The sequence below is a fragment of the Camelus ferus genome, chromosome 13, assembly GCF_009834535.1.
Source record: "Camelus ferus isolate YT-003-E chromosome 13, BCGSAC_Cfer_1.0, whole genome shotgun sequence".
Lineage (NCBI taxonomy): Eukaryota > Metazoa > Chordata > Mammalia > Artiodactyla > Camelidae > Camelus > Camelus ferus.
Window position 1 is genome coordinate 8,314,523 of NC_045708.1, and position 27,076 is coordinate 8,341,598.

The 27,076-nt window shown below is 56.5% G+C and overlaps 1 protein-coding gene across 2 annotated transcripts in view; it reads left to right on the plus strand.

Annotated features, from left to right (window-relative positions):
* Positions 1-4,308: 4,308 nt before the first annotated feature.
* Positions 4,309-27,076, plus strand: part of TNFRSF1B (TNF receptor superfamily member 1B) — a 36,234-nt gene continuing 13,466 nt past the window's right edge. For both annotated transcript variants that reach the window (XM_032495221.1, XM_032495222.1), the window contains exons 1-7: positions 4,309-4,473; positions 22,582-22,681; positions 24,419-24,547; positions 24,959-25,108; positions 25,551-25,644; positions 26,085-26,314; positions 26,883-26,960. In XM_032495221.1, the coding sequence (XP_032351112.1) occupies positions 4,396-4,473; positions 22,582-22,681; positions 24,419-24,547; positions 24,959-25,108; positions 25,551-25,644; positions 26,085-26,314; positions 26,883-26,960 (859 nt within the window). In that variant the 5' untranslated portion in view covers positions 4,309-4,395. The remainder of the gene's footprint in view (positions 4,474-22,581; positions 22,682-24,418; positions 24,548-24,958; positions 25,109-25,550; positions 25,645-26,084; positions 26,315-26,882; positions 26,961-27,076) is intronic.

Genomic DNA, 27,076 nt, shown 5'->3' on the forward strand with positions numbered 1-27,076 from the left:
GAGGCAGTCAGCTGAGCTGAGCTCCTTGGCTATGTGTTTGTATCCCTTTGCTTGATATCGCAGGAGTTTAGGGACCACAAGACTGAAGGGACAGTCTCATCTGCTGGTGAGCTAGTAGGCACCCAGAACCCCAGGGCTGGCACACAGTAGGTGCTACATAAAGGTCATGATGTGAGCTGGAGCCAGTGGGGAGATGGGCCTGATGTGGCAGAGCTGGAGCAAGACAGGGTGTGTGGGTGTGAGCCGGGCTGCTACAGGTGCAGGGCAAAGGGCAACTGTGGACTCCAGGGAGGAAGCCAGCCTTGGGTCATCTCTGACCCGCAGTGCTTCCTTCCTATGGAGAGGGCAGTGGGAAGCCCCCGGCAGGAGAAGCCTGGAGGACCACCACTCTTGGAGGAGACAAAGGGATAGAGTAAGTACCCCTTACTGGCCATATAAGCTTGACCTCTGTGTTGCAAGACAACACCTGTAAGTCATCTCATCTAGAGGTCTTTCCAATAACCGCTAGTATCACAATTACTAAGAGAAGAGAGGAACGTGTAAGCGACCAACCATGCGGAGGTGAGTATTATGCTGAAGGTCTGTGGACGTCCCCACCCCTGCTTCGGTTGGTGGGGTGTGGTTAAGAGCAAGTTTTACCCAGGAGAGAGAGCTGGGCTTTGACTTGAAGGACAAGTAGGTGATTCTTGAGCAAACAGGAGGGAAAGACGTCCCGGGTAGGGGGACCTGTGTGGACACAGGCATGGAGGAGGGACCTCAAGATTCTTCAGGGGGTCCAGGGCGGTGAGAGTGTGGAGGTGGGGATCATTGTGCAGGAGATCTGCCTGGCAGGCAGGCTGGGCCGGGACAGGAAGGCCTCTAGCATCTCGCTGAGGAGGCTGAGCTCTATTCTGCAGGCTGCAGGGAGCCATTGGGTGGGGACGTGGATTCTCAGCTTCAGCACCATCAACATTTTGGGCTGGATAACTCTCTGGTGGGCACTGTGCTGTGCATAGTAGGATATTTAGCAGCATCTCTGTTCTTTAGCCACAAGATGCCAGTAGAATTTGCCCCCTGCAACTGTGACAACCCAGAATCTCTCCAGGCATCACCAAATGTCCTTTGGAGGAAGGGGCAAAGTCATGCCTTGGTTGAGAACTACTGGCCAAGGGGGAATAATATGACTGCCTTATGCTTTTGAGAACTGGCCCTGGCCACACCATGGAGAACAGATTAGAGGGACAGAGCCTGCAGGCCAGGAGACCAGTTTGGAGGCCATCGGAGCATCACAAATGAGAAACTGGCCAAGGCTAAAGCCAGGGCTGGGCTGTGGGGCAGGTGGAGAGAGGCCAGGCGATCCAGACTGGGATACGCGATCGCTGATTCCCCAAGAGCAAGTAGAATACGGTGAGTTCTAAGATCAAAGCCATCTTGAAGAGAGAGTCTGGGGCCACCTACACAGATCATGCTAAGAGACTGAACGTCAAATAGCTCAGCCAGAATTTGGCATGGCCCACCCCTGGCCTAAATAAGATGTCGGGCTGGAGAAGACAGGACAAAGGATTTGGGGAAAGGAGTCGCCATGGTGCTGAGCGCCCTCTGCTGCCTCTCGGGCGAGAGGTGAGGTGCTTCCCCGTTCCTCGGGCCAAGCAGGTGGGTTGCAGAGTCCAGCTCTGAAAGGGCAAAGGGCAACCGTGGACTCCACGGAGGATGCCAGCCTTGGGCCTCCTCTGACACACAGTGCTTCTTCCTATGGGGGTGTGGGTGGGAATCCCTTGACAGGAGAAGCCTGGAAGACCACCACTTTTGGAGGAGACAAAGCAGATATGGTAAGCTGTGGCCAGCAGGAGGCTCAGGCATCCTTGGCGCTGGGAAGCCACGGTCTTAGGAATCAGCAAGAAAGTTTCCCAGACACCTGCCAAAGTGCCCTGAGAGAGAATGAGCCAGAAGCTGCCTCCCAGAGGCCCCACGGTGGTGGTGGGGGGTGACAATTGTAGCTGCTGTGGAACACTGTGCCCCTTTCTCCCAAAACCCTCTCCCCAACCATACCCGGCAGAGTCAAGAGAGGAGTCACCAGGTCCTCCCCTTCCAAAGCAGGTTCCAGCCTGGGTCCGCTTGAAGGGGAGAGGCTCCACCCTAGATGAGAGATTGGAGTTCTATTGTGTTCCCAGGGCAAGACTGGACTCTTATCTGAGAAACCAGAGGGTTGTTTCTTGCCTGAGTGTGCCTGGAAAATCTGCAGAACCTGCCCAGGATTTCGCGCAGAGCCTGGGAAAGGACGGGTCCCCAAAGCAAGCTTAATGGGGAGTGAGATTTTTCTCCTTAGACCCTTGTCTGTTATCTGCCTGTGCTCTCAGCTCCAGGCCCAGCCATCGTCCCCCTCTCCCACTGCAGTGGGTGGACCCCTACAAACTACAGTTCCCAGGTTCCTTTGCTAAATGGCTCCTGTCTTAGGTTTGGCCAATGGGAGACACTGGCGAGAGATTGGAGGTTGGAAGGGAGAAGCCAGGATATTTCCCTCCTCTCTGCTTCACGCGGTGTCTCTAACAGTGGCTCTGTCTCCTCCTCGGTTCCAGATACCCACACATGCCCCGGTCCTGGCTTTGGTAACATCACCTCCAGCCTCAGAGGTGGTGGCGGCTTTTTGAAGTTGCTAATCTCAGAGTTGTCTCCCTTTCCCCTAATTGTTCTTTTAATTTCTCTAACATCTTTACAACCCTTTCTTCTGTATGAAATACCTTGTATAGAGTCAGTAGACAGAGGGTTTGCTTTTCTGTTGGCTTGGCTGTCACCCACGTCTTGGAGTCCAGTTGGTGGAGTTGGGATGGAAGGTGAGACCCCAGGAAGATCTCCATGCCTGGGTGGTGGCCGTGCCATTCACTGGGATCGGGAGCTGTTGGAGGTAACGAGTCACTGCGACCCTCTGGGTCTGAGGTGTGTAGGGGACATCCATGGAGAACTGTTTGCTCCTGTTTCCATTGGATGACACCCCATCCTGGCCTGTGGCTCTCTCTTATGGATCAGAGAGCCCTCAAAACTGCTCCCAGACAAGACTTGTAAGGGACAGAATAAATTTTCATGCTAGTTTTAGAGGCTGACCCTCTCTGCAGAGTCAAAGTTATGCGCTGCGCCAGCCTCGCCCTCGGCACAGCCCGTGTCTCAGGAACGTGTGGGAACCAGGTGATTTCCCAGTCTCCTGATCAGGAGGTGGGATTTTCCATCCTCCAAGGACCACTTCCCAGTTTCTCACTCAGCGCCTAGAAGCATCACCCTTGCTGTCTCCATCACAGGTTGGTGACCCAGAGCAGGTGTCCCTGGACCTCTTGGGGCAGCCTGCAGTGAGGGAACAGGATAGCCACCTGCCAGCCCACCCATGACACCCCTCTGAAATGCCCTGTGTGCTGGGGGCAAGGACCCCCCAGGGCTGGAGGAACATGTTCTGGACACGCAGGGCTGGCCCTGATATTAGGGTTGGCACTCAAAGTGAAGGGGGTGCAGATGGCAGCTAGAGTGTGCGCTCAGTCACGAAGTAAACTCCAGGGAAACAAGCCCTCATGGCCCTTGGTCTGGGTCACCCCCACTCTGGGCCCCCACAACTTTCTAGGTGGCTTTCTGTCCTAACCTCTGTTTATTTGCCAGCCACCTGGACAGGAAACTCAAGAAGGAATTCAGGGCAGGGTCTGGCTCACTTTGAGAAGGACATGAAGAATGTCTAGGAATAAATGAACAAATAAATAATAGTAATGACAGCTAATATGTAGACAGAGCTTAAGTTATATACTTACTTTGTAAGTATACATACACACATAAAACATACTGTATTATGTGTATAGTACATCTTTCAATCTTCAGAATATCTTTGTGTGGTTAATGCAGAGATTCAGACCCAGGTAGTCTGGCTGTAAAGTCTAAATGAGTGAGTAATCTAGACTGTCCGTGACCCGGTGTCAGCTCTGTGGGAGATTTTCCCAAATTCGTGCCCTCTCCTCGCGAAGTGGGGAGCCTGAGGGAGGTCGGAGAGGTAGGTGGACGCAAGGTGGGCGATGGGGCAGCCACAAACGGGTGGGAGCCCGTCCCAGTGCAGGTCTCTTGCCCCCTCCATTGGGAAGGGTGACTTGAAGGGGAGGAGACATCAGAAGGAGGTTGAAGCGTCGCGGAGGGCTGGGAGGGGTTGGCGCTGGAGGTGCGGCCCCAGCGCTGGATGCGCAGAGCAGGGGCCTGGCTCGGCCACGCGGGGTGGGGGGGCGGGGCGGGGCGGCGGGCGGGGAGGGAGGGTTGTGTCCCCGCCCCGCCCCGCCCCGCCCCCTGGCCTTTCTCCCGCCGCGGGTTGGCTTTCGCTTTCAGTCGGCGGCGCCCGAGGTAGCGGAGCCGGAGCGGAGGCGCGAGGGCGAGGGCCGGCCGGACCCGCCCGCACCCATGGCGCTCGCCGCCCTCTGGGCCGCACTGGCCCTCGGACTGCAGCTCTGGGCCAGCGGGCGCGCCGTGCCCGCCCAGGTGGGTGACTCGCGCAACCCCGCGGGGCGTGCCCGCCCACCCAGTCACCCTGGCTGGAGCGCGCCCCCCGTCCGGGGTGCCGGGGCCGCGCGCTCCCGGGGAGCCGTGACAGGCGCGCGGGGCTCGAGGCCACCGAGGCGCCGCGCCCCCGACACCAATCAGGCGCGCGCGCCGCTGGAGACCCCCTGGGGACCCTGGATTTGGCGCACGTGCGCCGGGGGCCAGGAACTCTGGCGACCGCGGCCGGGGGGCGCACCCCGGTCCCTCTGCCAGCGCAGGCCAGGGCGTCGGTAGCCGGCCGGCGGGCCCTGGGCAGATCCCAGCCAAACCCCGGACCCCAATTCCCTTATCCCTGCGACTGACTGCCGCCACCAAGCCTGCCCTCTCGGAGGTGGCTTGAGGGTGACAATACGGGGTGATCTGTATGGGGGCTCTTTCCCCACTGCTGATGCTGGGCACTTTTCTTTAGAAGACTTCCTCCTCTTTCTTAGAAATACTGGGGCTGCATAGCTGAAAGAACGGCCAGGTGTGCAGTAAGTGCCTAATAAGGGCACAGTCAGACTGTAGGCTGTCTTCCGTGCGGTTTGCCCAGACTCCTTCCCCAGGACCCACCTGATGTGTCCGGTGACCACTTCAGAGCCTGCTGTCTATGGACTCTGGAGTCATGGGGAGGAGACAGTGTCCTCAGGCTCCCCTGGGCTGACCTCCCTGAGAGTCTGTGCTTCAGCTCTGGGGACAGGGGAGGAGAGGGAGGCCTTCTGGGGTGGTTATCAGAGCTCATATGATCTCTCAGGGGCTCCAGGAAGGTGGAGAGAGCAGAGACCCCAGAGCTGTTATTCAGTACTCACTGCACCCACCACAATAGCAAGAGAGAGTCTACAAAGATTGCTCTTCCTTTGCCTCTTGTGGCCGTCTCTGTGGTCTCATAAGACAGTCACCCTATTTTACAGAGAAGGAAAACTGAAGCTCAGTGAACTCTTTGTGTTTCATGGAAGGGCATGAGAGATGCTCTTCCTTCCAAGGGGAAATCTCTTCCTTTCCCTCCTTGGCTGAGGAGGAAGTGTGCCTTCATCCTTTCCTCATGATCTTACCCTGACAGATGGATGCTTGTGAACTGACCCGTCTGGACATCTTGACCGGAGAGGAAGGTGGGAGGTGGCATTGACTCATGTGAGGTGACTCACTGGCCAAAGCTAAAGACACCTTTAGAGTCCAGTTCTCGAGGGCAGAGAATGGAGGCTGTCAGAGCAGAATTGACTCACCCACAGTGGGTACCAGGGTGGGTCCTCGGGGAGCTGCCCCAGAGGTTGTCCTGGAAACAGAGGAGGTCAGGAGAGTCCTAGCTCTGAGACCCGAATGTGGATGCCGACGACTGTGGTCCCCAGCCTGACTGCAGGGTCATGCGAGGACTAGGGGCACCACTGTGCCTCGGTGAACCTGGGGGCATGTGAGCCCCTGGGGCAGGGGAGGTATGGGGCTTCTCTTCGGGACAAGACCAGCTCCTAGTCCGGGCGCTGTTTGAGGGCTTTCCCTGAGTCTCTCACCTTCCTTACCAGCTCCCGTGTCGGCAGAGGTTACGTCCTCCCTGGGGTTGTCTCCATAGCCTCTTAGCTGATCTCCTGGCCCCTGACCCCTCTCCCACAGATCCTCCTTGGTGGCATTGCTGGAGTGGCCCTCCTCAAATCAGAGTGCCTCTCTCTCTGCCTGGGAAGCAAAAGGCTCCCAGTGGCCAAGACAGAATCTCCCCCAGGTGTCCCAGGCCAGAGCGAGTGAAGTGTGCGGGTACTTGCTGCCACCTCTCTGCCTGCGTGTCCCGTACCCTGTGAAACACAGCCATTGTGTATCTGCTCACCCTGTGCTAATCCCCTGCATGGTGCACCCCTTCCCCCATCCTTCAGGGCCTTTTGCACATCTCACCCCGCCATCTCCTCAGGAAAGCCTTTCCCTGCTCGCCCAGTTGCATTTGAGCACCTGCTCTTAGAACTCAGCCCTTCATCCCTCTCGAAGACGGACTCCATTCTGCTTTTTAATCTAGTTGTGTTTTATCCACCTCAATAGATGGAAAGTTCCTTGAGGGCAGGGACTGTGGGATCTTCTTCCTTATCATTAGCACCACAATAGCTCCTGTTTTCTGAATACCTGCCAAGTGCCAGGCACTGTGCTAGGACTTTACTGTAGAACCTCCCTTAGAGCAACTCCTAAAAGGTGGTTGTTCCCATTTAGAGATGTGGAAACTGAGGCCCAGAGAGGTTATGACGTTTCCCATGATTGTAGGAGGTGGGGAGATTTGAATGCAGGTCTGCTTGATTCCAAAGCTCTTTTCACTGTACCTTCCCCGAGCCTGTATCCCCCTCTGGCCGCCTGCCAGGTCCCTGGTCCCTCGCCCACAGTGGATGCTCAGTTATGTTGAATGTAATAGAGTTGCAGAAGGAGCCCCATGCAGACCTGAGCTGGCTGCGGGTGTGGCAGACTCACTGTGCCGTCAGGACTTTTGCCTCCTTTAACAGCTGTACTTGCTGGCTAGTATATGGAGTACATTATTCATTCACCTAGTCGTCCATTCATTCGACAAATGTATGCTGGTAGAGCTGGCAGGATAGGGGAGCATCTGGTCTCGTGTCCTGAGGGTGGCAGGGCCCCGGCAATCTGGCTTTCTGTTCTTGCTGGAGAGGGTCTGAGGGAATGCTTACCCGCTGGGTCTGGCCTACCTACTCCTGGAAGTCCTGAGGCTGAGGGGCCGCTGTCTGCCTCCTCATTACCCAGGGGCCTGGGGCCAGCTCAAGTGAGGGGAGACGTTGGGGGCTCCCAGCTTAACCTGGGGACATTGTCCTTTAGTGGGGATGGGTGATCCAGGGTACCTGCAGTCCTGGGCTATCCCTTGGCCCCCCTGGCTGAGAGCTCAGTGGGGAGCCTGCTTGCTGACTGAGGATGTGGCCGTCGCTGTTGTCCTGGGGCCTGGCCCAGTGGCTCCTGGTGTACTGTCCTTTCCCAGGCAGGGAGACATTTTACGGCCCTGATCATCCAATGCTTCCTGGAGGAATAGCCGAGAAGGCTAGGGGTGGGGAGAGTTTTGATGCCAGCCGCGCGCGCGCGTGTGTGTGTGTGTGTGTGTGTGTGTGTGTGTTTGTGTGTGTGTTACATTCAACTGTACGTGTCAGCTTAGTTCCCAGTTTTATGCCATGCTGGCTGCTTTTCTGTTCCTCAAACATGCCACACGCACAACTGCCTCAGGGCCTTTGCATTTGCTCTCCCCTTCACTTTGAATGCTCCTCCTGCCACTGTCCTCTGGTCTCATTCCCTCACCTCCTTCTGCTCAAATGAATTCTTCTCAGGGCAGCCTTTTCTGACCCTCCTGCCTATAAAGCTCCCCTCCAGGTGCTCTCCCTCCCCTGGCCTGCTTTGTTTTCCCGTATTTCTCCTGTAACTCTCATGACCTGTTTTATTTCTTTCACTTGTATTGTGTCTTCTTACTGGGATGTAAGCCTGGTGAGGGCAGGGACTTGTTCACGGCCACAGACTCATAGTCTAGAATAGGTTTTCTTGTGCTTAGTACTCTTGACATTGGGCCCACATGGTTGTCGTGGGGGCTGTCCTGGGAGTCGGAGGATGTTCAGCAGGGTCCCTGGCTTCTACCCACCAGGTGCCAGTAGCACTTGCCCTTCAGCGGTGACAATGAAAAGTATCTGCAAATATTGCTAAATATCCCGTGGAGCCGGGGGAGGAGGGTAGGAAATTGCTCTAGTCGAGAACCGTTGGCTTAGAACAGTGCGTGGCATGTGGTAGGTGCTAAAAAATATTGAATTAATTGTCCAAAAATATCTGTCTGACCTTTATAATGACTCTGTCTTGTGGATAAGAGGGAGAGTTTGAAAAGCCAGTGTGGCAGGGCTGTCTCCAGGATATTTCTCTGGGTTCTTCCTCTGCTGTATTGGGTCTGCTGAGGCTAACGGTGCTCTCCCCAAAGTGCTCACCCACCCACGTCCCCGTCCCGGCTCGTGACAGGGCCACCCACTGACAGTGACTCAGGACCCCAGTAAGCATGTGATTTGCCCGGAAGCTGGTAGAGAGGGAAGTTGGGGGTTAGGGTGGAAGGAGGGGTGCTACCAGAGGACAAGAATGAAATCGCAATGGCGTGGCTCCTAGTTCCGGACATTCCGCCAGGCCCGCAGGAAGCGGTGTTGATGACTTAGAAGAAGGGCCCAGACCTCAGAGCCAGACAGACCTTGGTTCAAGTCCTTACTTTGCTGTTGATAGGCCATGTGACCTTGGCAGGTCTTTCTGTCTCGGGGAGCCTGTGAAATGGGAACAATCCCCACTACACTGGCTGGTTGTCAGGATTGACAGTGCTCTGTAGGCTGAGCAGCCTGTTGGCGGCTATTTGAGTATCCGGGGCTTTGCGGGGCCCGGGAATCACCATGGAGCCTGATTCCCTGTCTCTGAGCCTCGGGACCTGGAGGTGGGGGTGGCAGCCCTCCAATTGCCTAGAGCACCTGCCCAGCATCCCTGGGAACAGCTTCCCTCCTGCCCACCTTCTTCTGGCTATGCTTCCTGCTCCAAGGTCCCCTCCCTGGGGCCTCACACTTCCTGCCCAGCTGCCCGGCCTTAGGAGCCTGGCATGTGGCCGAGGTTGCAGGGTCAGGAAGTCCTCCCCCCCCCCACTCCATTCAGTAAGTGACAGGTGCTGTGTATCGTCTGCAGGCGAGCATGGGGTACATGTGGTATAGAGGAGTCTTGTGACCTGCTCCGTGAAGGGGGTGCAGAAGACCTTGACTTTCCCACCTGCAAGATGGGTGTGGGCTGATTCCAGGCTGGCTCTAAAATTTCTTCCATCTCTGACTTCTGTGATCTCAGAGGTTCTGTTTGCTTGTAACCCTAAGAAGAGGAGGCCCTGTGAAGGCTCTTCTGAGGTCAGAATGCCCATGCCCCAGCCTCCAAATAACTTATAAGACAGCAGGGCCCTGAGAGGAAAGCACACTGGCCTGGATGTCAGGAGACCAGAGTTCCTATCTGTGCACTGTGGTCACTGGCTTCCTGTGTGACCGTGCTTAGGTTACTTAACCTCGCTGGGCCTAAGTACCCCTATCTGTAATACCTAACAGCACTCTCTTGGAACATTGGGGAAGTATCAGCTTTGCGTGTACTTGACAAAAGCCACAGACTTGGGGGCGAGGGGGGTCTAGGAGTTTTCCTGGGAAGGAGAGTCTACCACTCCTCAATATCTTTACTTCCCAGTTCCTCTTCTTGCTAACCTCAATCCCACTTGCTTTGGCTGGAATGATTTCCTTGACTCAGGCCCCAGTAGCATCAAGAATTCCTGGCTGCCTGTCAGCTTGCATCCAAGACAAGATACAGAACCCTCAGACAGAACAAGATTCACAAATTTCCCACCTCCTTGCTCCCTATGACCTAGTTAGTGCCTCTTAAAACTCAGAAGCCGGATTCTTTGGGGGCACCAAACCACAGGAAAGTCTGTGCTGTGGGCATCATTGCAGGGCCTGCTGCCTGGGATCCCACAGGTTCGGGGAAGCCTTGAGTTGGGTGGGGAGGCTCCGTGAAGAAGTCTTTGGCATCCATGATGGGCAGACAACACCCCTCCACCTGGTTCTGAGGCCCAAGGATTTGGGCCTTTGCATGTCTCTGCTGAGATGTTGACTGTGGGGCTGGGACTCCGGGGCCCACCCCTCTGAGGCCCACGGTCATTTTCCACCAGGTTGCGTTGTGAGGTCACAGGTGGTTGGTGACATCACTGTGGTTTGGGGCACTTGGGTGCGCACCCAGGAAGAGGAAGTGTCTGTTCACTGACGGGGGTTTGAAAGAGTAGATTTCCGTCTCCCTGAGTGTGAGCGGGCTGGGGGGAGTTGGGGGTGGGGGCGGCTGTCCAGGAGGCCCCAGACTCCAGCTCTGGTCTGCCTCTGCCTGGTGTCCTGTTGACCGTGACACAGCACCTGCCTCTCTGAGCCTCCGTTGTCCCCTTTTGCAGAGGAGGAGGGGAGGACAGGCTGCATCTCAGCTGTCATCCGTGGAGGTTGAGGGTCACAAGCCCGTGGATTCTTGCTCCAAGCTCAGGAAGCTCTGACTTCCCAGGCCCCAGGTGGGCCAGCTGCCCTCCCACCCTGGGTAGCAGACATGAAGTGGGCGTTTGGGGGGGGCAGTGTGGAGTGACTTTGAGGGGCATGGAGAGCCAGCAGACCTGTGCTTTGTCCCCAGCTTTGGAGCCTGGGCCCTGGGTTGATCCGCGGCTCAGACTAGAGACAAGGCAGAAATCCCCAGGGGCTTTTGTTTGTTTGTTTTGGCCATCCAGACAAGGGCCCACCTGTCTGTGTGGGTCTGAGCCCGGCCCTGAGGTGGCTGTGCTGCTGTGGCCACAGATTCAGGGAACTGAGTGGGCCTGAAGGGGAGAGTGGCGCGGGAAGGGATTTGGGGCAGGGAGGCTGTGTCTGGGCATCTTCCGGGCCGTCCCTGGAAAGCCTTCTCGATTGCCATTCGGGAGAGATGCCAGAGGCTGTGAAAGTGACCGAAGCGTGGGGCTGGGAGTCGGGGTCCCTTGCCCAGTCCTGGCTCGGCCTCTGGCCCAGAAGGCTTGGCCAGTTCTCTTCCCTCTGACCCTCTGCTGCCCCAGCTGGAAGTGGAGGTCGGCAGAGGCCTGGCCCACCCCCACTTTAGAGGCTCTTCCCCTCAAATGTAAGACTGGGGGAGGAGGTGGAGAAGGTTGGTGACTTCGGGGGTGGGGGTGGTTTGCAGCTCTGGCCTCTGCTGGGCTCCGGCTCAGAAGACCCAGGTCTGGACTTGCCTGTGACTCTTGGGGAAGGGCTCCCAGAACTTGGCCTTAGTTAGCAGGACTCCTGCCAGCATCCTGGGGACCCCTCCTTGTCCTCCCTCCTGTGGACCCACAGCCCCACTTCTGAAGCCGTGTGCAGGGGCTCCAGGTTCATCTTGTCCCTGGCTAGCCTGTCACCGTCTAGCCTGTCACCTGCTGCTTTGGAATCACAAGTCCCGAATCCGGCTCCTTCTTGTCCTGTCCTCCCAGCTCTCTCGAGCCCCCTCCCCTACCTCACAGCCTGACCCCTCGCCCTCCTAGCCCTCCCCTGACACCCCATGGCTTCACTCTCTTCCTGGCATGGCCCCTTAGCTCCCCCCTCATCTCTTCTTGTCACCTTCCTGACTCTGTCCCCCACATTCCTCTTCCTACGGTGACCACACAGGGGTCTTTCTAAAAGCTGAGCCCTGACAGTGGGCAGGATTGGGCAGAGTGGATGCCAGGAGGAGGAAGAGCAGGAGACAGTGGCTGGACCGTCTGAGCTGGAGCAAAAGGCTGGTTAGGGGCAGTGATGGCACTTGAGGCTAAAACTGTTTAGGACCAATTTCTAGAAGTAGAAAAAAATTTTAAAATTGAATAAAAAATTTGTAGCAACTGTAATTTTGGGAGCGTTTGCTAAACACTTTACACATGTTATCTCATTTAATCCTTACAGTCCCACGAGGTATACGCTGCTATCAGTTCCATTTTACTGATGAGAAGATTGAGATTTTTTCAGCCTCATTTATTTTAAAAAAACAAAGCAAGGACCTACTGTATAGCACAGTAAACCATATTCAGTATCTTGTAATAACCTGTAATGGAAAAGAATCCAAAAAAGAATATTTATGTGTACATGTGTAACTGAATCACTTTGCTGTACACCTGAAAGTAACCCAACATTGTAAATCAATTATACTTCGATAAAAATAAACTAATTTAGAAAGAAAGAAACAAACAAACAAAGAAAAACAAAGAAAAAGGCCCAAGGACGGCTGCCTAGGACTGGAATGGAAGAAAAACCTACAGGTGAGCCTGGTGCCTCTGCAATGCTCTCTAATAAAAAAGCTCAGAGATTCAGAAGATGGAGACAAACAAACGAACACCCCTCCCCAAACCAAAAAACAAACCAAAACTCCTTTGATTCTGCCCACCAATAAGGTAAGAGTCTGAATGCAAAGCCTGGCATCTTTATTCCAGTTTCTGTGCTTTTGGCTACCATATTCATTTCCTATCAGGAATTGAGGCAATGGGGAGCCACTGATAGTTTTTGAGCGAGGGAGTGACCAGAGCAGAGAGTGTATTAGGAAGATAATTCCAGCCTCCGTGGGAAGGACAACTGAGGTGAAGAGACAGTTGCAACAGTTTAGGCAAGAGCTCTGGGCTGAGGGAGTAGCAGCAGAATAGGAAGGAAGGATCAAAGGCTTCAGGGAGAAGCAGTGGGCTTTGGATGTGACCAAAGACCCAGGGTGGGGACAGAGGTACTCGGGAGAAAGAGGAGCTGTCTCTCTCCACCCCATCTTGCAACATGAGGTCCCTCTGGCCTCAGCCCTGCCCCTGCTGCTTGCTTGTGGTCAGTGTCAGCCCTGTGTGTTCCTGGAGCTCTTGTGGTCAGCCAAAGGGTGAGCCTGGCCTCAGTCACCCTGGCTGCTGCGGGGGCAGGTGTGAGGCTGGGCAGGGCTGGCCTGCGCATCTCAGGCGTGAAATGCGATGAGCTCGCAAGGGCAGAGAGGCAGGATTCCTGGGGGCCCCGCCAGACTCTGCTGCCAGGACCTTGGGACCTTCTCTGTGAGCTTTCACTGGTAAGGTGGGGATAAAAGTGTCCCTCTCTGTCACTTTCCTTTGGGGGCTGGGGGAGTGCAGCGAACCGAGAGCTAGGACGGATGTCCAGGGGATGCTTCATGGGTACCAGACAAGGGTCTGTTGCATTACATGCACCGAGTCCTCACAGCCACCTGGGGATGGGGTACCGTGATCATCCCCATTTTATAGGAAAAGCAGTTGACGCAGAGGGGTTAAGCTTGGGGCTCAGGCTCTCAGCTCACTAGAGGCAGAGCCAAGATTCCACGCCAGGCAGCCGGCTCCAAGCTCTGTGCGCGAACCATCACCCGGGCGTCAGGGTGGTTGCAGTGGCTATGAGGGACTATTACCTGAAAGCCGCCAGTCTGGGGACGCCACCCTCTTTATAAGCCCATTTCCTGCCCAGTTCTCAGGCTGGCCCCAGCTCATTTCAGCTAAATGGAAATGAAAACTTTTGCTTCTGTGAAACAATTCAGCATCTATTAGGCACCCGCCGTGGGCAGTGCACTGGGCCGGGTAGAGTCATGAGTAATAAAAACCCAACGGGTAACACTTGGCTCTCACTGCTGCCAAGCACGGCGCTGAGCACACCACACGCCTCGGCCCAGTGAATCATAATGGCCCCCGGAGGTGGGCACTGCTTTTGTCCCTGTTCTATAGATGGCAAAACTGAGGCTGGGCAATGGCAGAGCTGGGACTGAAACCCAGTGTCTGGCTCAGAGCTCACACTAGAAGGGGGAGACAGGGAGATACAGGGGAGCAAATAATTAACCCAAAAGTGGTCTGGGCAGTAGAGGGATATACTCGGGTTGTCACTGGACCCTCTGGGGCGTTCAGAGAAGGTTTTCTTGATATGCTACTGGAGGGAACTTTTGAAAGAAGCCTGAGTTAGCTCTGCAAGGATATTTGGGCAGAGGGAACAGCGGAGGAGGTGTGGAGGAGGGTGAGGGAGCCAGAGGGTGCAGACCACATGCGGTGAAATGAAGATGGGGTGTAGATGCTGTCAAGGCCTGGGTCATTGAGCTCGGGCCTGAGGGCCAGATTATGGTGTAGAAAGGCGGCTTCGGGTCTGTCTGGAAACCCTGGGGACCAAGAGTGAGGAGGCTGTAGGTGGTGAGAGATGCCAAGGGTGAGAGGTGGGGCATGAGAGATTTGAGGAGGTGATGTGGACAGGCCTTGGTGGGGGTGTTGGGGGAGTGGAAAGGGTTGGGGTGTTTTCTGCAACAAGACTGAGGGTTCCTTGGGGGCAGGGACCACACCCTGGTATCTTTGTACCCCAGTGCTCAGCACAAAGCCGGGCCTCCAGAACCGGATACCAGCTCAGGCTTCCTGTCTGCCCCCAGCTCACTTCTAAAGCAACATCACAGGCAGTGGGCCAGGAGTGGGATGTGTCACCCGGGGCCGCCGCCTATGATGTGGTCGGTCCTCCTGACGCAGTTGCTGCCCCTCTCCGTGACGACAGACGAGCCTCCACCACCTGGCCCCGGTGTCATCGCCATGTCGGCTGCACCCCACAGTCCACAGGGCTCCCAAGAACCCCCAAAGATCCAGGCCCACATGGCTCTGCTGCCTCCCACTGTGCACCAGAGCCCCAGGGGCCTGCCATGGAAATGATGTGGTTTCTCTATTGCTCGAATCCGGTTTCTGCCTGTTCCGGGGGTCCCTCTGTTCCTGTCCGCAGCTACAGCATCTGCCCCTGGGATCTTGGAGACCCTTTTGCCCGGGAGAGTCACTGAATCCACCCACATCGTGCTCGCTGTGTGTTCTCCAGGGAGTCACTCTCCCTCTCTGGGCCCTTCCTCTGTGAAATGAGGGCTTAAGAGACGATCGCACCGAGGCAAATGTAGCTGGGATGAGTTCCTGTCTGCCACTATGTGGGCTCGATACGGTATCGAATCTCCGGAAGCCTCCGTTTCTGCATCTCTTTTTAGAGATGGGGTGATGCTGACCCCATTGTGTTGGTGCAGAGATAAAATGAGAGCATGCCCGTGAGTGTGCCCAGACCTGTCTGCACACAGCAGGTGCTTCTGCTGGGTCTGAGCAGTATCTCTTTCTGGCTCTGTGAAAAGGGTAGAGTTGAGAGGCATGTGCTCCTTCCCAAGCTTGAAGTGTCCCCCTGTGGCCTCCTTCTGACCACGTCCTCTTCCTGCTCTCCTTGCCCAGCTGTGCTCCTCGGGGAGCCTGGGAGGACCCCTGTGCAAGGGTACTGGCATCTAAGGGGGGTTGTCTCCAAAAAATGGAAAAGCATCGGAGACCCCCAAAGTGCTGAGTCAACGCTGGCAGGAAGGGCGGAGAGCTCCGAAGTTTTAGTGCTTTCAGATGACACCGTCTTGGTGGCGGCCACTTCTTCCTCCTTCCCCAGGCCAGTCCTTCTTTGCCTTCCCCTCTCACAGTCTATTTATAAATAGGGGAAGGGACCCAGGGCCCCCAGCTTGGAGAGTGTGCAGGGTCTCAGTTGGGGAGCAGGGAGACAGAAAGTCAGCTGGTGTAGGGTTGCCCAACTCCCCGAGAGAGCACGCTGACTCAGGCTGCAGAATCCGGGGGACCTGTCTGGTGCCCTGGCCTTGCTGCTCACTGGGGGATGGGGGGTGCACACAGTGAAGTACCCACCTTGAACTTGTCTCCCTCCCCCAGCCCCCACTGCCGGCTGTGATCTCTGGTCCTCCAGGGTGAGGGTGGGGAAGGATGGGGAAGACGGAAGACTCTTGCTTGGCTCACCAGGTAAGCCTGGTCTGGCTCGAGCTTTGCCCCCGCAGGCCTCTGAGGCTTACCTTCTTTCCGGTACTTACAGCCACATCCCTGTCCGTTGTCCTGGACACCATGTCCTCTGGCCTCTTGGTGGACCCCCAGCTCCTGGATTTTGGCCCCTTGCCTGGACTCTTCATTTTGGGGTCCCTTCTAGGTGTGCCTCTTGAGCAAAGTCCCTTGAAGACAACCCCAAGGCCACTACCCCAGACAGCCCACATCTGACCTGCAGGCATCTCCCCTCCTCCTGCCCCAGCGAGGTCCCACTCCGCTGTCCCTCCAGCTGGCCTGCCATGGTCTCTTGACCTTAGGCTTCTTGAGGAAAGAGCCTGGGGCCAGCCCGAGAGTGACCCATGACTCCAGGGGTTACAGGTCAGCCTCCCCAGACTTGCCCTCTAGGTGGGAGGGGAAGCCCCTCCTTTGCAAGGCCTCCATGGCCATCTGCTGCCTCCCCCGAACTGCACAACCTGCTCCCAGGCTCCTGTCCTCACCGCACCTGTTCTCAGCTAAAACCAAGGCAGAAAGAGCCCGGTTCTAATGTTGCATATGACAGAAGCCCACGCTAGTGTCAGGGCCTTTGCAGACCCTTAGAGCTCCCTCCTCTGGGTCCCCAGGGATTCTGGGAGAAGATGAGGGACCCAAGTTTAAAACTCTCCACTGCCTTTGTACCTACGATAACCCGAGGAGGAGACTGGGCAAGGTGTTATGCCACCATTTTACAGGGGACAGTGTTGAGACTCAGAGTAAGCAATGTCCCCAAGTCACCTCAGACCAGCACGTGCACCCAGATCCTCTGAACTAAGTCTAGGGCTCCTCCGGTGATGCCGGATGTCCGGGTGCCTGGGAGGCTGGACATCTCTGGGCCGTCTCCTCCCAGAAGCCACCAGCTCAGGCTGTCCTTACCTGGGGAGAGGGTTTGAGGGGCAGAGCTGGGACAGGGAAGCTCCACTCCACACCCACCTTCAGCCTTGTCTCACACCCCAGCCCCGACCTCCCAGGTCATTCAGTTTTTCCACCTCTCATGTGGGTTCTCCTGAGGTCTTGGGAGGGGGCTGAGCTTTTTGACATTCATCCTTAAGAAGCCAGAGCTGGAAGGGGCTTAGAGCCTCAACCAGGCCCACACCGCCATTCTACAGACGAGGAAACTGAGGCACAGAGAAGCCAGTTACCGCCCACAGTAGAAGGGGTGCCTGAGTAAGGGAGGGAGGACCTTTGGGTGGGCCTGAGGGGGGCTGAAGTCCAGTCTTTCTGGGGCAGGGAAGAAACACATGGCTGGAGATGAGGGGACCTTTCTGAGGCTCAGTTTTCTCATCCGTGTCTTGGGAATGAGAACAGTACCGACCTCACAGTGCTGGGGTGGGGAGTCAGAGAGACAGTAGTGTGTGAACAGCTCTGAGCACTGCCTGGCTTGGAGCAGGCTGTTAGGAGAAGGTGCTGCCGTTTCAGTCTCCTAGCGCCCCGCTTCCCGCCCCTCTGGCCTGGCTGCCCTGGCCTGATGGTGCACAGAACACGTGGAGCGCATCCTCCCACCCCATCTTGCTTTTCCCTTTTTCTTAGCTTCTGCTGCCACCTCCCATTTTCCACCGTGTGTGGCTGTGTCTCCCCTATGAGAGCTCAGCCTCTCAGGCCAGGGACTTGCAGGCATTTGATGCTGAAGGCCCAGCATCTCAAACCGCAGATGCTCAGTATGTTTGTTGAATGAATGAATGAATGTTTCCACCTCTGCCCCCATCTTTCTCCCTCATGGTATGGGAGGTGGTCTGAGATGATCTCTAAGGTTCCTGCCAGCCCCGAGCTGCTGCGCCTCAATCCTGCCCCCACTTCTGGGCCTCATTCTCCTTGTCATTGGCTCCCACGCATACCTCAGGCACTTGGCATAGCTGCCAATCATCTGGGCTGACCCTCCCTGCTCAAAGACTCCTACCTGTAAGCCTTTGCTGACCCTCTCCTGCCTGCTGCCAGCCTGAGGGTGGGTCCTCTCGGGAGCTCGGTGACACAGGCAGCTCTGGGAAGAGCCGGGTCTCAGGTGCTCGGTGTCCCTGTCTGCTGCGGGAGGTGGGCTCTTCTGAGATTCCTGGCTGGTCACCTGGGAAACCTGTTAGAGCTGAGGTCAGAGGATGTTGGCCTGAGGCTGAGAGGGGTCCCCTGCACTGGTGAGTGTGTGTGTGTTTGTGTGTGTGTGTAAGAGAGAGAGACTGAGAGATCATGTGTGCCCACCTGAGCTAGTGCCCCAGTCCCCCCTCAGCCTGGGGGTGGATGGACGGGGGCTGGTGGTGTGGCAGTGACTTAGGGCGGAGGGTGGATCCTAGGAGCTGACCCCTTCAGCTGTCCTGAGGAGGGGACCAAAGATTTCTTCAATGGGACCAGGGCAAGAGTCACATCCCAGCTGCACCTCCTCCCTTCCAGAGGACCTCAGACAAGTGCCTTGATCTCCCTAAGCTGTGAAGTGGGCACATGCCCACCTGCTTTTGAGGGTGGAGTAGGGTTCTGTAAAGTGGCTGCAGCCTGGCCTGGCAAATAGCAGGTGCTTAATGAATAGCTCATTTTTTTCCTTCCCTCCGAAGGGCCAAAGATGAGAACTGGGTAGTGATGGAGGCCACATGGGGGGGTGGGGGCTGAGTTTGGGAGATGCTCAGGGTCTATGTCAAGGGAAGGGGAGCTTGGGCCCCCAGAAGGAGGGAGGCAGGATGGGGCAGTAGGCGTGTGGCTCTCCTGGTGTAGCCTTGGCTGTGTCACTTCACCTCCCCAAGCGGTGACATGCTGCTGACAAGTCTGTCTGACGATGGCTCTAGCACGTACAGTTGCTCCTGGGGTGGAGCAGATGCTTGTACACGTTACCTGCTCCTAAGGCGCGTTCCTTCTGCCCCAAGAGGAGGGAGGCGGAGTTGAGGAGAGGACATGGAGCTGTGGACCCTGATGTGAAGCAGCTCTGAAGGCCCCTTGTGCACAGCCCTGTGTCAGCCTGCCCCCAGCCAGGCCCGGGCATGGCCCAGAGCCTTTGGGAGACCCAGGGAGGTGGGTTTGCTTTTTTTCATCTCCATTGCCTCATCTGTGAAATGGGCACAATCAGACGTGCCTCATAAATTGGGTGTTAAATTGGTCCTTCCTTCCCTTTCTCCCTCTGCCTTCCTTTCATCTATTATCATCTCTCCCTCTCTTATCTGTCTGTCTGTCTGTCTATTTCTCCATCCATCCATCCATCGATCACCATCATTCATCCATCCATCATCTAATATCCACACCTATCTATCCGTCCATCCATGCACCATCCATCCACCCATCCATCCACCCATCCATCCATCCATCTATCCATCCATGATCTGTCTTCTCCAATCCCCCCCTTTCCCCAACACACACACACAAACACTGGGTCACAGATTTCCCACCTTTCAAATGGGTGGTTAATGCTTATCAGTGATTTCCAAGTTTGTACAGAGGGACGCTGTGTTTTGAAAGGTTGGTTCTGCTAAGCATGCTGAGCGAATCCAGTACTACCCAGTGCATTTCCTCATTTTTAAATGTCAGTCAGAGCTCCCCTGTGGGTGGGTGGTGTGTGGATCTGAGCCTCCCCGAGGCCAGATAAAAGAAATGGAAGCTTCCATGGCCCCGCGTTTCCCAGTGGCTGCCCGCTGTGTTCTGGGGACCTCAGCCGACCCCTGGCCTGTGTGGCTCCTTTGCTGAACGGAGGCCCGGCTCCCGGGGCTTTGCCTCTGCCTGGCCTCTGCTCTGGTGAGCAGGGCAGCGGAGGGAGTGACCTTTTGTCCTGCTCTGCAAGGGGCTTTCTGTTCCTCATTGTTTAGCCGTGACAGTGCTGTGGTTTGGGTTTTTTTTTTTTCCCAAAGGATAAACAGGCCTCAAGATTGCTTAAGGGAGGGCTGACCCTTCCTGCCCGCTGCCAGTAGCTCAGGGCTGGAGTCACAGAGCAGCAGGAGGTGCGGGGAAGGGGTTCGCGACAAGATTCAGCCAGGAAAAGACCCTGGAGGGGAGGCCACGGGGAGGATGCCGGGCAGTGACTTGGGGTCACAGGGGTCCAGCCAGCTGCCTTTGTCTTGGAACCCTTGGCCCATGGGTGGAGAGAGAGCCCAGACTTGGCCAAGGCAAGGCCCTTTCCCGTCAGGTCCTTTGGGCCCTGACAGGAAATCCTCCCCGAGGCAGGGCAGGCTGCCCTGGGCTGCTCCACGGAGGCTGCCCCCAAGAGGGGAGCGAATTCCTCTCCTGCTGGGAGCTGCCCCGCCCCGTGGTGGCCGAAGGGACTAGTGGGGAGGAGGGTCCCTGAGACCTGTGCCGGCCCCTGGGGGGCAGGGGCTCCAGGGAGGGAAGCGCGGAGCCTTCCGGCCCTCAGGGCGCTCTCTGAGTGTCTGAGGCAAGAGGCTGCTGCCCAGAGGGCCGGAAGCACAGGAAGCACAGGGAAGGCCCACTGCGGGGGCTGTGAATGGCGGGGATGGTCAGGGCCTCGGCTGCAGTTACTGGTGATGTAACAGCTGAACGGTGGTGCCAGGGGGTGCTGCAGAAAGCCTGATTTCTCTGGTTTTGGGGCTCCCCTAGCCTTCGCTCGATCGCTGGGTCTCCTCCGTGTGCCCCGCCCAGGCCATCTTGCTCTGGCCGTGGTGCCAGTCGGGCAGGTTTGCTCAGCAGTGGGCCATCAGAATCACCTGGACAGGTTTTCTTCTTTTCCTTTTTTCCTTAACAGTACAGCTTCCTCGACCCAAGCTCGCTCGGAGCCTCTGCTTCTTTGCTGGGGAGGGAGTCGGCATTGTGACTCATCCCCAGGTGCTTTGGAACCCCCTCTCCAACTGTGAGGAGCCCTAAAAAGGGGCTTTGCTCCAGGACCAAACAGCGAGGGAAGAAGGACCAGGGCTGAGTGTATGACTGTGTGTGTATGTGTGTGTGCGCGCGGGAAGAAAGACCAGGACTGAATGTGTGTGTGCATGCTTGTGCGTGTGCGTGTGCGTGTGCGTGTGCGTGTGCATGTGTGTGCACCAGCTTACAGTTCAGGTGGGAATGAAAGTTACTTTTTCAGGCTCTGTGTGATGCAGAATGGTTCCTCACTTCCCTCCTTTGCTGGCCACCTGTATCTCTCCCAACCTTCCTAGAGCTGACTTCCTGGGGTTTGGGACCAGGCCTGGGGTGGGTGGGAGTTGGGGAGAGGCTTTAGGGGCCGATCAGCAAGGAGGGTGCACCTGTATTGGGGCTTCGTGGCCCTGGTGCCGGGGTTGGACCCCTGAAAGAAATGACATTCTTTTGAAGTCCCCTGCTGAGATTGGCCACCCCTGAGCACCTCCTACGTACCAGGCTCTGGGGTGTCAGTAAAAAGTCCCCCCGAGCCTGCAGCCTCAGAGGGCACCCATCTCATGGGGGGCACAGCCCTGTGGGCCAGGAGTCCTGAGGGAGGAAGTTGGGGGTTCTGGGTCTGAGGGAGTGTATTCAGGGTGGGGTGTGGGCCGGGAGGCCTCCGGGGGAGGCTGCTGTCAGAGGAAGCAGAGGGCTCTTCCAGGCGTTGGAGGCAGCTTGGCCAAGGGTGTGGGGCTAAGAAGAGCCACAGGTGGCTCCACAGCCCCTTGGGGTCGTCCCCCTGATGCTTCCAGCTGTTGACACCGAATCATGTGCTGCCAGGGTGGATCTGCCAGGCCGAGTCGGGGAGGTGTCTGGGTTTCTGGGCTCACTTGTCCTTGATTCAGGGACCAACCAAGGGCCCGGCTGCCCCGGCTCCGGCAGTCACGACTCCCGGGTGATGCTGTGGAAGGGGAGGGGGAAGGCACAGGGAGAGCTGCCTCCCTCCAGTTCATGCACCCAGGCCCCCACGGGTAGGGAGGGGGGCTCTGGAGCGTGCACTGTGCCACAGTGTTGGTCCTGCCTGAGGGCTGGGAGCCATTATGGGGCAACACTCAAGACAGCTGGGAGATGGGTGCCCTGCTGGTATAGGGGGTCTGAGTAGGGGGCAACGACATCCACTGACTAGGGCACCTGGGACACATCAAACGGCACCTGGCACCCATTAGTGCTCAAGAGATAGAACTCTTGTCATCAGCAAATATTCGTCTGCTGAGCCCACACTTTGCTGTGGGCCCTGTGTTGGAGGCTGAGGGTCCAGAGATGATGAGGCTTTCATTCCTGCCCTTTGCATTGCAGATGTGGGTGCGTGCCTGTGCGCATGCATGGATATACACGTGTTTGTGCACGTACACCCCCACAGGGTGGGAGGACAAGAAGGTACCTGATTCCAGCACAATAAGATGACTGTTAGAAAGGGCATTTCCGGTGTTTAGAGAGAGAGCCCAGGGGAGGAGGAACCTGAAGCAGCCTGGGGGAGTCTGGGAAGGCTTCCCAGAGAAGGCAGCACTCAGCTGGAAGGACGAGGAGGCGATTACCAGGTGCAGGGAGGAAGGGGAGAAAACCTGGTCACGGGCTGCTCTGTGCTGAGCTCTGGGGTTCTCTGTGACAGAGGCCACCGCCCTCTGGGAGGCTTCAAGACCCCACCTGCCCTGTGTAGCTGTAGGAGCTGGCCCCACCCTCCAGCCAGCTGGCTCCGCATCTCCACCTGCAGACATACGTGTGCTACACTGAGGAAGGAGGAGGAGGAGGTGAAAGAAGGCTGGGACTATCCCTTCTTCTACCTCTACCTGCTCTCCCACCGAAGGAAGAAGTCCCCTTGATGGTGGAATCCCATCAGGGAGAAGGTCAAGGACACAGGATGGGGATCTGGGCATCAGGTGTGTTGGAACCATGAGTGGCCCTGCTGATGGTTGTCCTTTCCTTCCCCCTTCCAGGCTGTGTTTCTCCCCTACGTGCCGGAGCCTGGAAGCCTGTGCCGGCTACAAGAATACTACGACACAAGGGTCCAGATGTGCTGCAGCAAGTGTCCACCTGGTGAGGGGCAGGCGCTGGGGCTCTCACCCTGAGACTGGCTGGGTGCCCGGGGGCTGGTGCCTTGAAGGGAGTGGCTGCGTACAGGGGTTACGGGGTCAGGGTCATGGCCTTTGACGCTTCCTTTCCACCCCATGCTCCCTCTTTCTTCTGGGCCTTTGCACATGCTGTTCCCTCTCCCTGGTGCCCTTCCCAGCTCTCTTCCCCTGGTTCACTCCTGCCTATCCTTTAGACCTCTGCTTAGATGTCCCCCTCCTCCAGGAGGCCTGCCTGCACTGCCTGGCCAGATTTGCCTCCTCCTCTGAGTGCCCACTAGCCCTTGGCATCCCCCATGGCAGCAGCTCTTTTCTCACTGTGATCATGGTCTGCCTCTCTTGTGTCACCCCCACTATGTGCTCCTCAGAGCAGGGTCTGTGGTTTGTTTCCACTGAATCCCCAGTACCTGGACAATGCCTGGCATGTAGTGGGTGTTCAGTGCATATTTGACTGAATCAATGACTAGATTACTCATTTCACAGATGGTGGACCTGAGGCCTAACCCCAGTTGGGAAAGCCAGGTGGCCCACGTCCTGGTGCTGTCCATCCATTCATTCATTTATATGTTCATTCCTATAATATTATAAAGCATCTGCTAGGAGTCAAGCACTGTTCTGAATGCTGAGAATACAGCAGAGAGCAAGGCAGATGAAATTCTCACCCTCATGGACTTTGCATTCTAATAGAGGCATAGACAAACAGGCCAATAGAGGAAATAGACATGTGGTCCTATCAGAGAGCAAGTTCTGTGAAGGAAACAAGGTAGGGGAAGGCAGGTAGAGACAGACAAAGGAAGACATGCTGTGTTATATGGAGTGGTCCTGGAAGGCCTTTCTGAGGAGCTGACAGGTGGGTAGAGAGGTGAGAGAGTGAGTCACGCAAATATACCAGAAACAGCATGTGCAAAGGCCCTGTGGTGTTAGCCTGTTTGGTGAACTTGGAGGACAGTGAGGCCACTGTGTGGCCCAGAGTGGATAAGTAAGCAGGGAACACAGTAAGGGATTTAGATTTTATTCTGCAGGATCCAGAAAACCATTGGAGAGCTTTGAGGCATTAGCCTGAGACGTGGATAGGCACATACGTACCTAACACCTCCCATGGCCATTTAAAGAGGCCCCAGAGGGAGTGACTCTTCTTTTTTCTCTTAACTGGCAAGGTCTTGGTAAGAAGTTACTAGATTGGCCCAGCAGTGAAGATGGCAGGATGAAAATGGGGGCAGATGCTCAGAAGAGAAACTTCTTAAAGGTTTGCCTTCGTGTTCTACCAGCCACTGGCATGCCTTCTTTGCAGGCCTTCGGGAGTCCTGTGTCTTCATTCTTGATAGGATACCAGGGATGGCTACTCGTGCCCACCCCCACTTTTTTTTTTTAACCTTTCCCAGCTGGAGAATTTTAGCCTACTATAAAGAAGAAAGGAGCTGACAAACCAGTTCTCACTAAAGTGTCATTGACTAATAGGACAGGTCCAATGGTGGAATCCCAGGCATCCGAAGAGAGCAGAGGGGAAGATATTTTATGAGCACTGAGGGGTTCAGAGATGGAGTGACAGCTGGTCCACGCTTGATGGGAGATCAGTTGATGCAGAAGTCAAAAGCTCCCATCCTTCCCAGGTGGACCCAGAACCCTGGGGCTCTGAGGGACAGAGGATGAGCCCCAAACCCTCCCCGCCACCACCCCACTGAGACTCCTGGCCTTGCTTTCTCAGGCCACCGCGTGCAATCCTTATGCAACAAGACCACAGACACGGTGTGTGAACCCTGCGAGAAGAGCACATACACCCAGCTCTGGAACTTGGTTCCCGCGTGCTTTAGTTGTAACTCCCGCTGCAGCTCCGGTGAGTCGCCCAGAGAGAGGGGTGGTGGTCCTGGCATCCTTCCCTGGCCACCATGCCCTCCAGCCCCTTTGCCTGAGAGTGCATGCACAGCGCTTTACTGTTTATTAAAGGCATCCTCATCCTCTATCTCGGCAGGGGGCAGGCCGGCCAAGGGCAGCAGTGGGAAAACTGTGCCCCCTGTTGTAGGGTTGAGGAGGTTGGGCCTCGGAAAGCAGGCATGCTCGCTCATGCTGGGATGGAGACCCTGTGACAGATTGTCTTTTTGCCCCGTGCTGCGGGCAGTTCACCTGTCTGCTGGAGATCAGAGCTCTCTGTGGTTGGTGGGGCTGGTTGGGGAGATGGGGTGGGCATGGTGGCGGGCAGGGCCGGTGGAGGCAGGAATGACCCTTGGCTGTCTTCTTGCTCCTGTAGACCAGACAGAAACTCAAGCCTGCACTCCAAAACAGAACCGCATCTGCACCTGCAAACCGGGCTGGTACTGCACACTGGGGAGGCAGGAGGGGTGCCGGCTGTGCGTGCCGCTGCGCAAATGTGGCCCTGGCTTCGGCGTGGCCAAACCGGGTACGGGGCCAGTGGTCCTTGGGGACCCCCTTAGGCCTCTCCTTCCTGGGAACGTCAGTGGCGGCCAGGTGCCTGTTACCCATCTGTCCACCCGTCCCAATTCACTCTTCCCTCCAGCACTTCTGGTTAGGCACCTACTGCGTGCTAGGCCCTGGGGAGTCCGAGATGGATCACATTAAGCCCCAAGCTATGGGGAAATGAGGTGGAAGATGAAGTCACTACAATTAGTTAAGGGCAAGCTGCCCAGCTCTGTGTGTGTGTGTGTGTGGGTGTGTCTGTGTGTGGGTGTGTGTGCGCGCATGCGTGTGTGTTTCATGGGGTAGAGGTGCAGACGGAACCCCGCGGGCCTCTGAGACTTCCCTGGTCCAGTTCCCCTGGAGCCAGGGCCCACCTGTTCCACGGAGTATCTGAGTTGGTGACAGTTTCCGATTTCTCCCTGAAGGAACGGCAACATCAGATGTCCTGTGCGCTCCCTGTGCCCCGGGGACATTCTCCAACACCACATCGTCCACAGATACTTGCAGGCCCCACCAGATGTGAGTAGCTGAGTCCTTTGCTTCTGGAGGAACAGAGGTGGGGTGGGGGTGCTGTCCCTGGACGATCATGAGGCCTGGAGCGCAAAGCAGCCGCGCCACCATGCCTGGAATCCCCCCAGTTACTCCCTTGGGTTGAGGCATTGCTGAGCCCTGTTCAACACCAGGACTGGTTTATCTGACAGTGGGTTGGTCCCTGGACAGACAGCACAGTGAACAGGAGCCTTGCCTTGGAAGTCAAGACTGGGTGGGAGGCATTGGGAAAAGTCGGGTGGGGACAGGAAGGGAAGGGACAGTCTTGAAAGAGGGCGTGGCACAGGAACTCACTCCCCTAGCCCAGCTGCCGGGCTTCCTGCGCGCTAGCCTGGCTCCTGCGAGTGAGCCCAGCTACCCTGAGCCCCTCGGTCCTCTGTTGCCCCCTGACCAAGCCTCCTCCCCGTCAGCTGTAGCTCGGGAGTCATCCCTGGCACCGCAAGGATGGATGCTGTCTGCACGTCTGTGCTCCCTACCCAGAAAGTGGTCCCCGGCCCAGCCCCCACGAGATCCCAACACGCGGAGCCGACTCCAGGGCCCAGCACAGCCCCAAGTACCTCCCTCCCACTCCTGATGGTCCCAAGTCATCCAAGTTCCCCAGTTGAAGGGCAGAACGCCGGGAACATCTCTCTTCCAATTGGTGAGTCACAGGAGGGCCCTTTCATCCTTTTTTTCTTCCTCTCTTCCTCCCTCCTCTCTCGGAGTCTTACCGAGAGCCTGCTAGGGGCTGGATCCTGTGCTGCAGCCAGGGGTGCACGTGGCGTTGAAATCTCCTTCTCCCAAGACTTGGTAATGCCACTGCGAGTTCCTGGGTGGGGAGAGGTAGGGTCAGCGTTTTATTTGAAAGTGGAGATGGTCTCCTGGTTGCTATTTCTGACAAACCCATTAAGCTGTAAAGACAGTGGCCTAGGCCAGGTCACCTCATGGGCCTCCCTTCGGGGGTTAGGACTACCTCAGCCTAGAAGTCTCAAACTCGTGGCCCTCAGCTGAGTGTGGCCCACAGACGTATTTTGTTTGGTCCACGGATTCTGGTTTGTCTGCTTTGTAATTGAATTTGAGAGCCTCTGGATGGGGCTTGCCCCTCACCTGCAACAGCCCCAGTCATCTTTGGTTGTTGAATGACCTGCCCTGACCTGACTGGACCTGGAACCCCTGGTACACTTCAGTTTGCATTTTGCAGCTGTTTCAAGCTTTTCTTTTCCTTCCAGGACTGATTGTGGGTGTGACAGCCTTGGGTGTGCTAATATTAGTCGTCGTGAACTGTGTCATCATGACCCAGAAGAAAAGTAAGATTCCGTTCCTTCCTTCTTTCATCCGTTTATTCACTCATTGGTTCAGGAAACTTTTCTGGGGCACCTCCTGTGCGTCCAGCACTGGGCACAGCCTTCTGGGTGGGACAGAG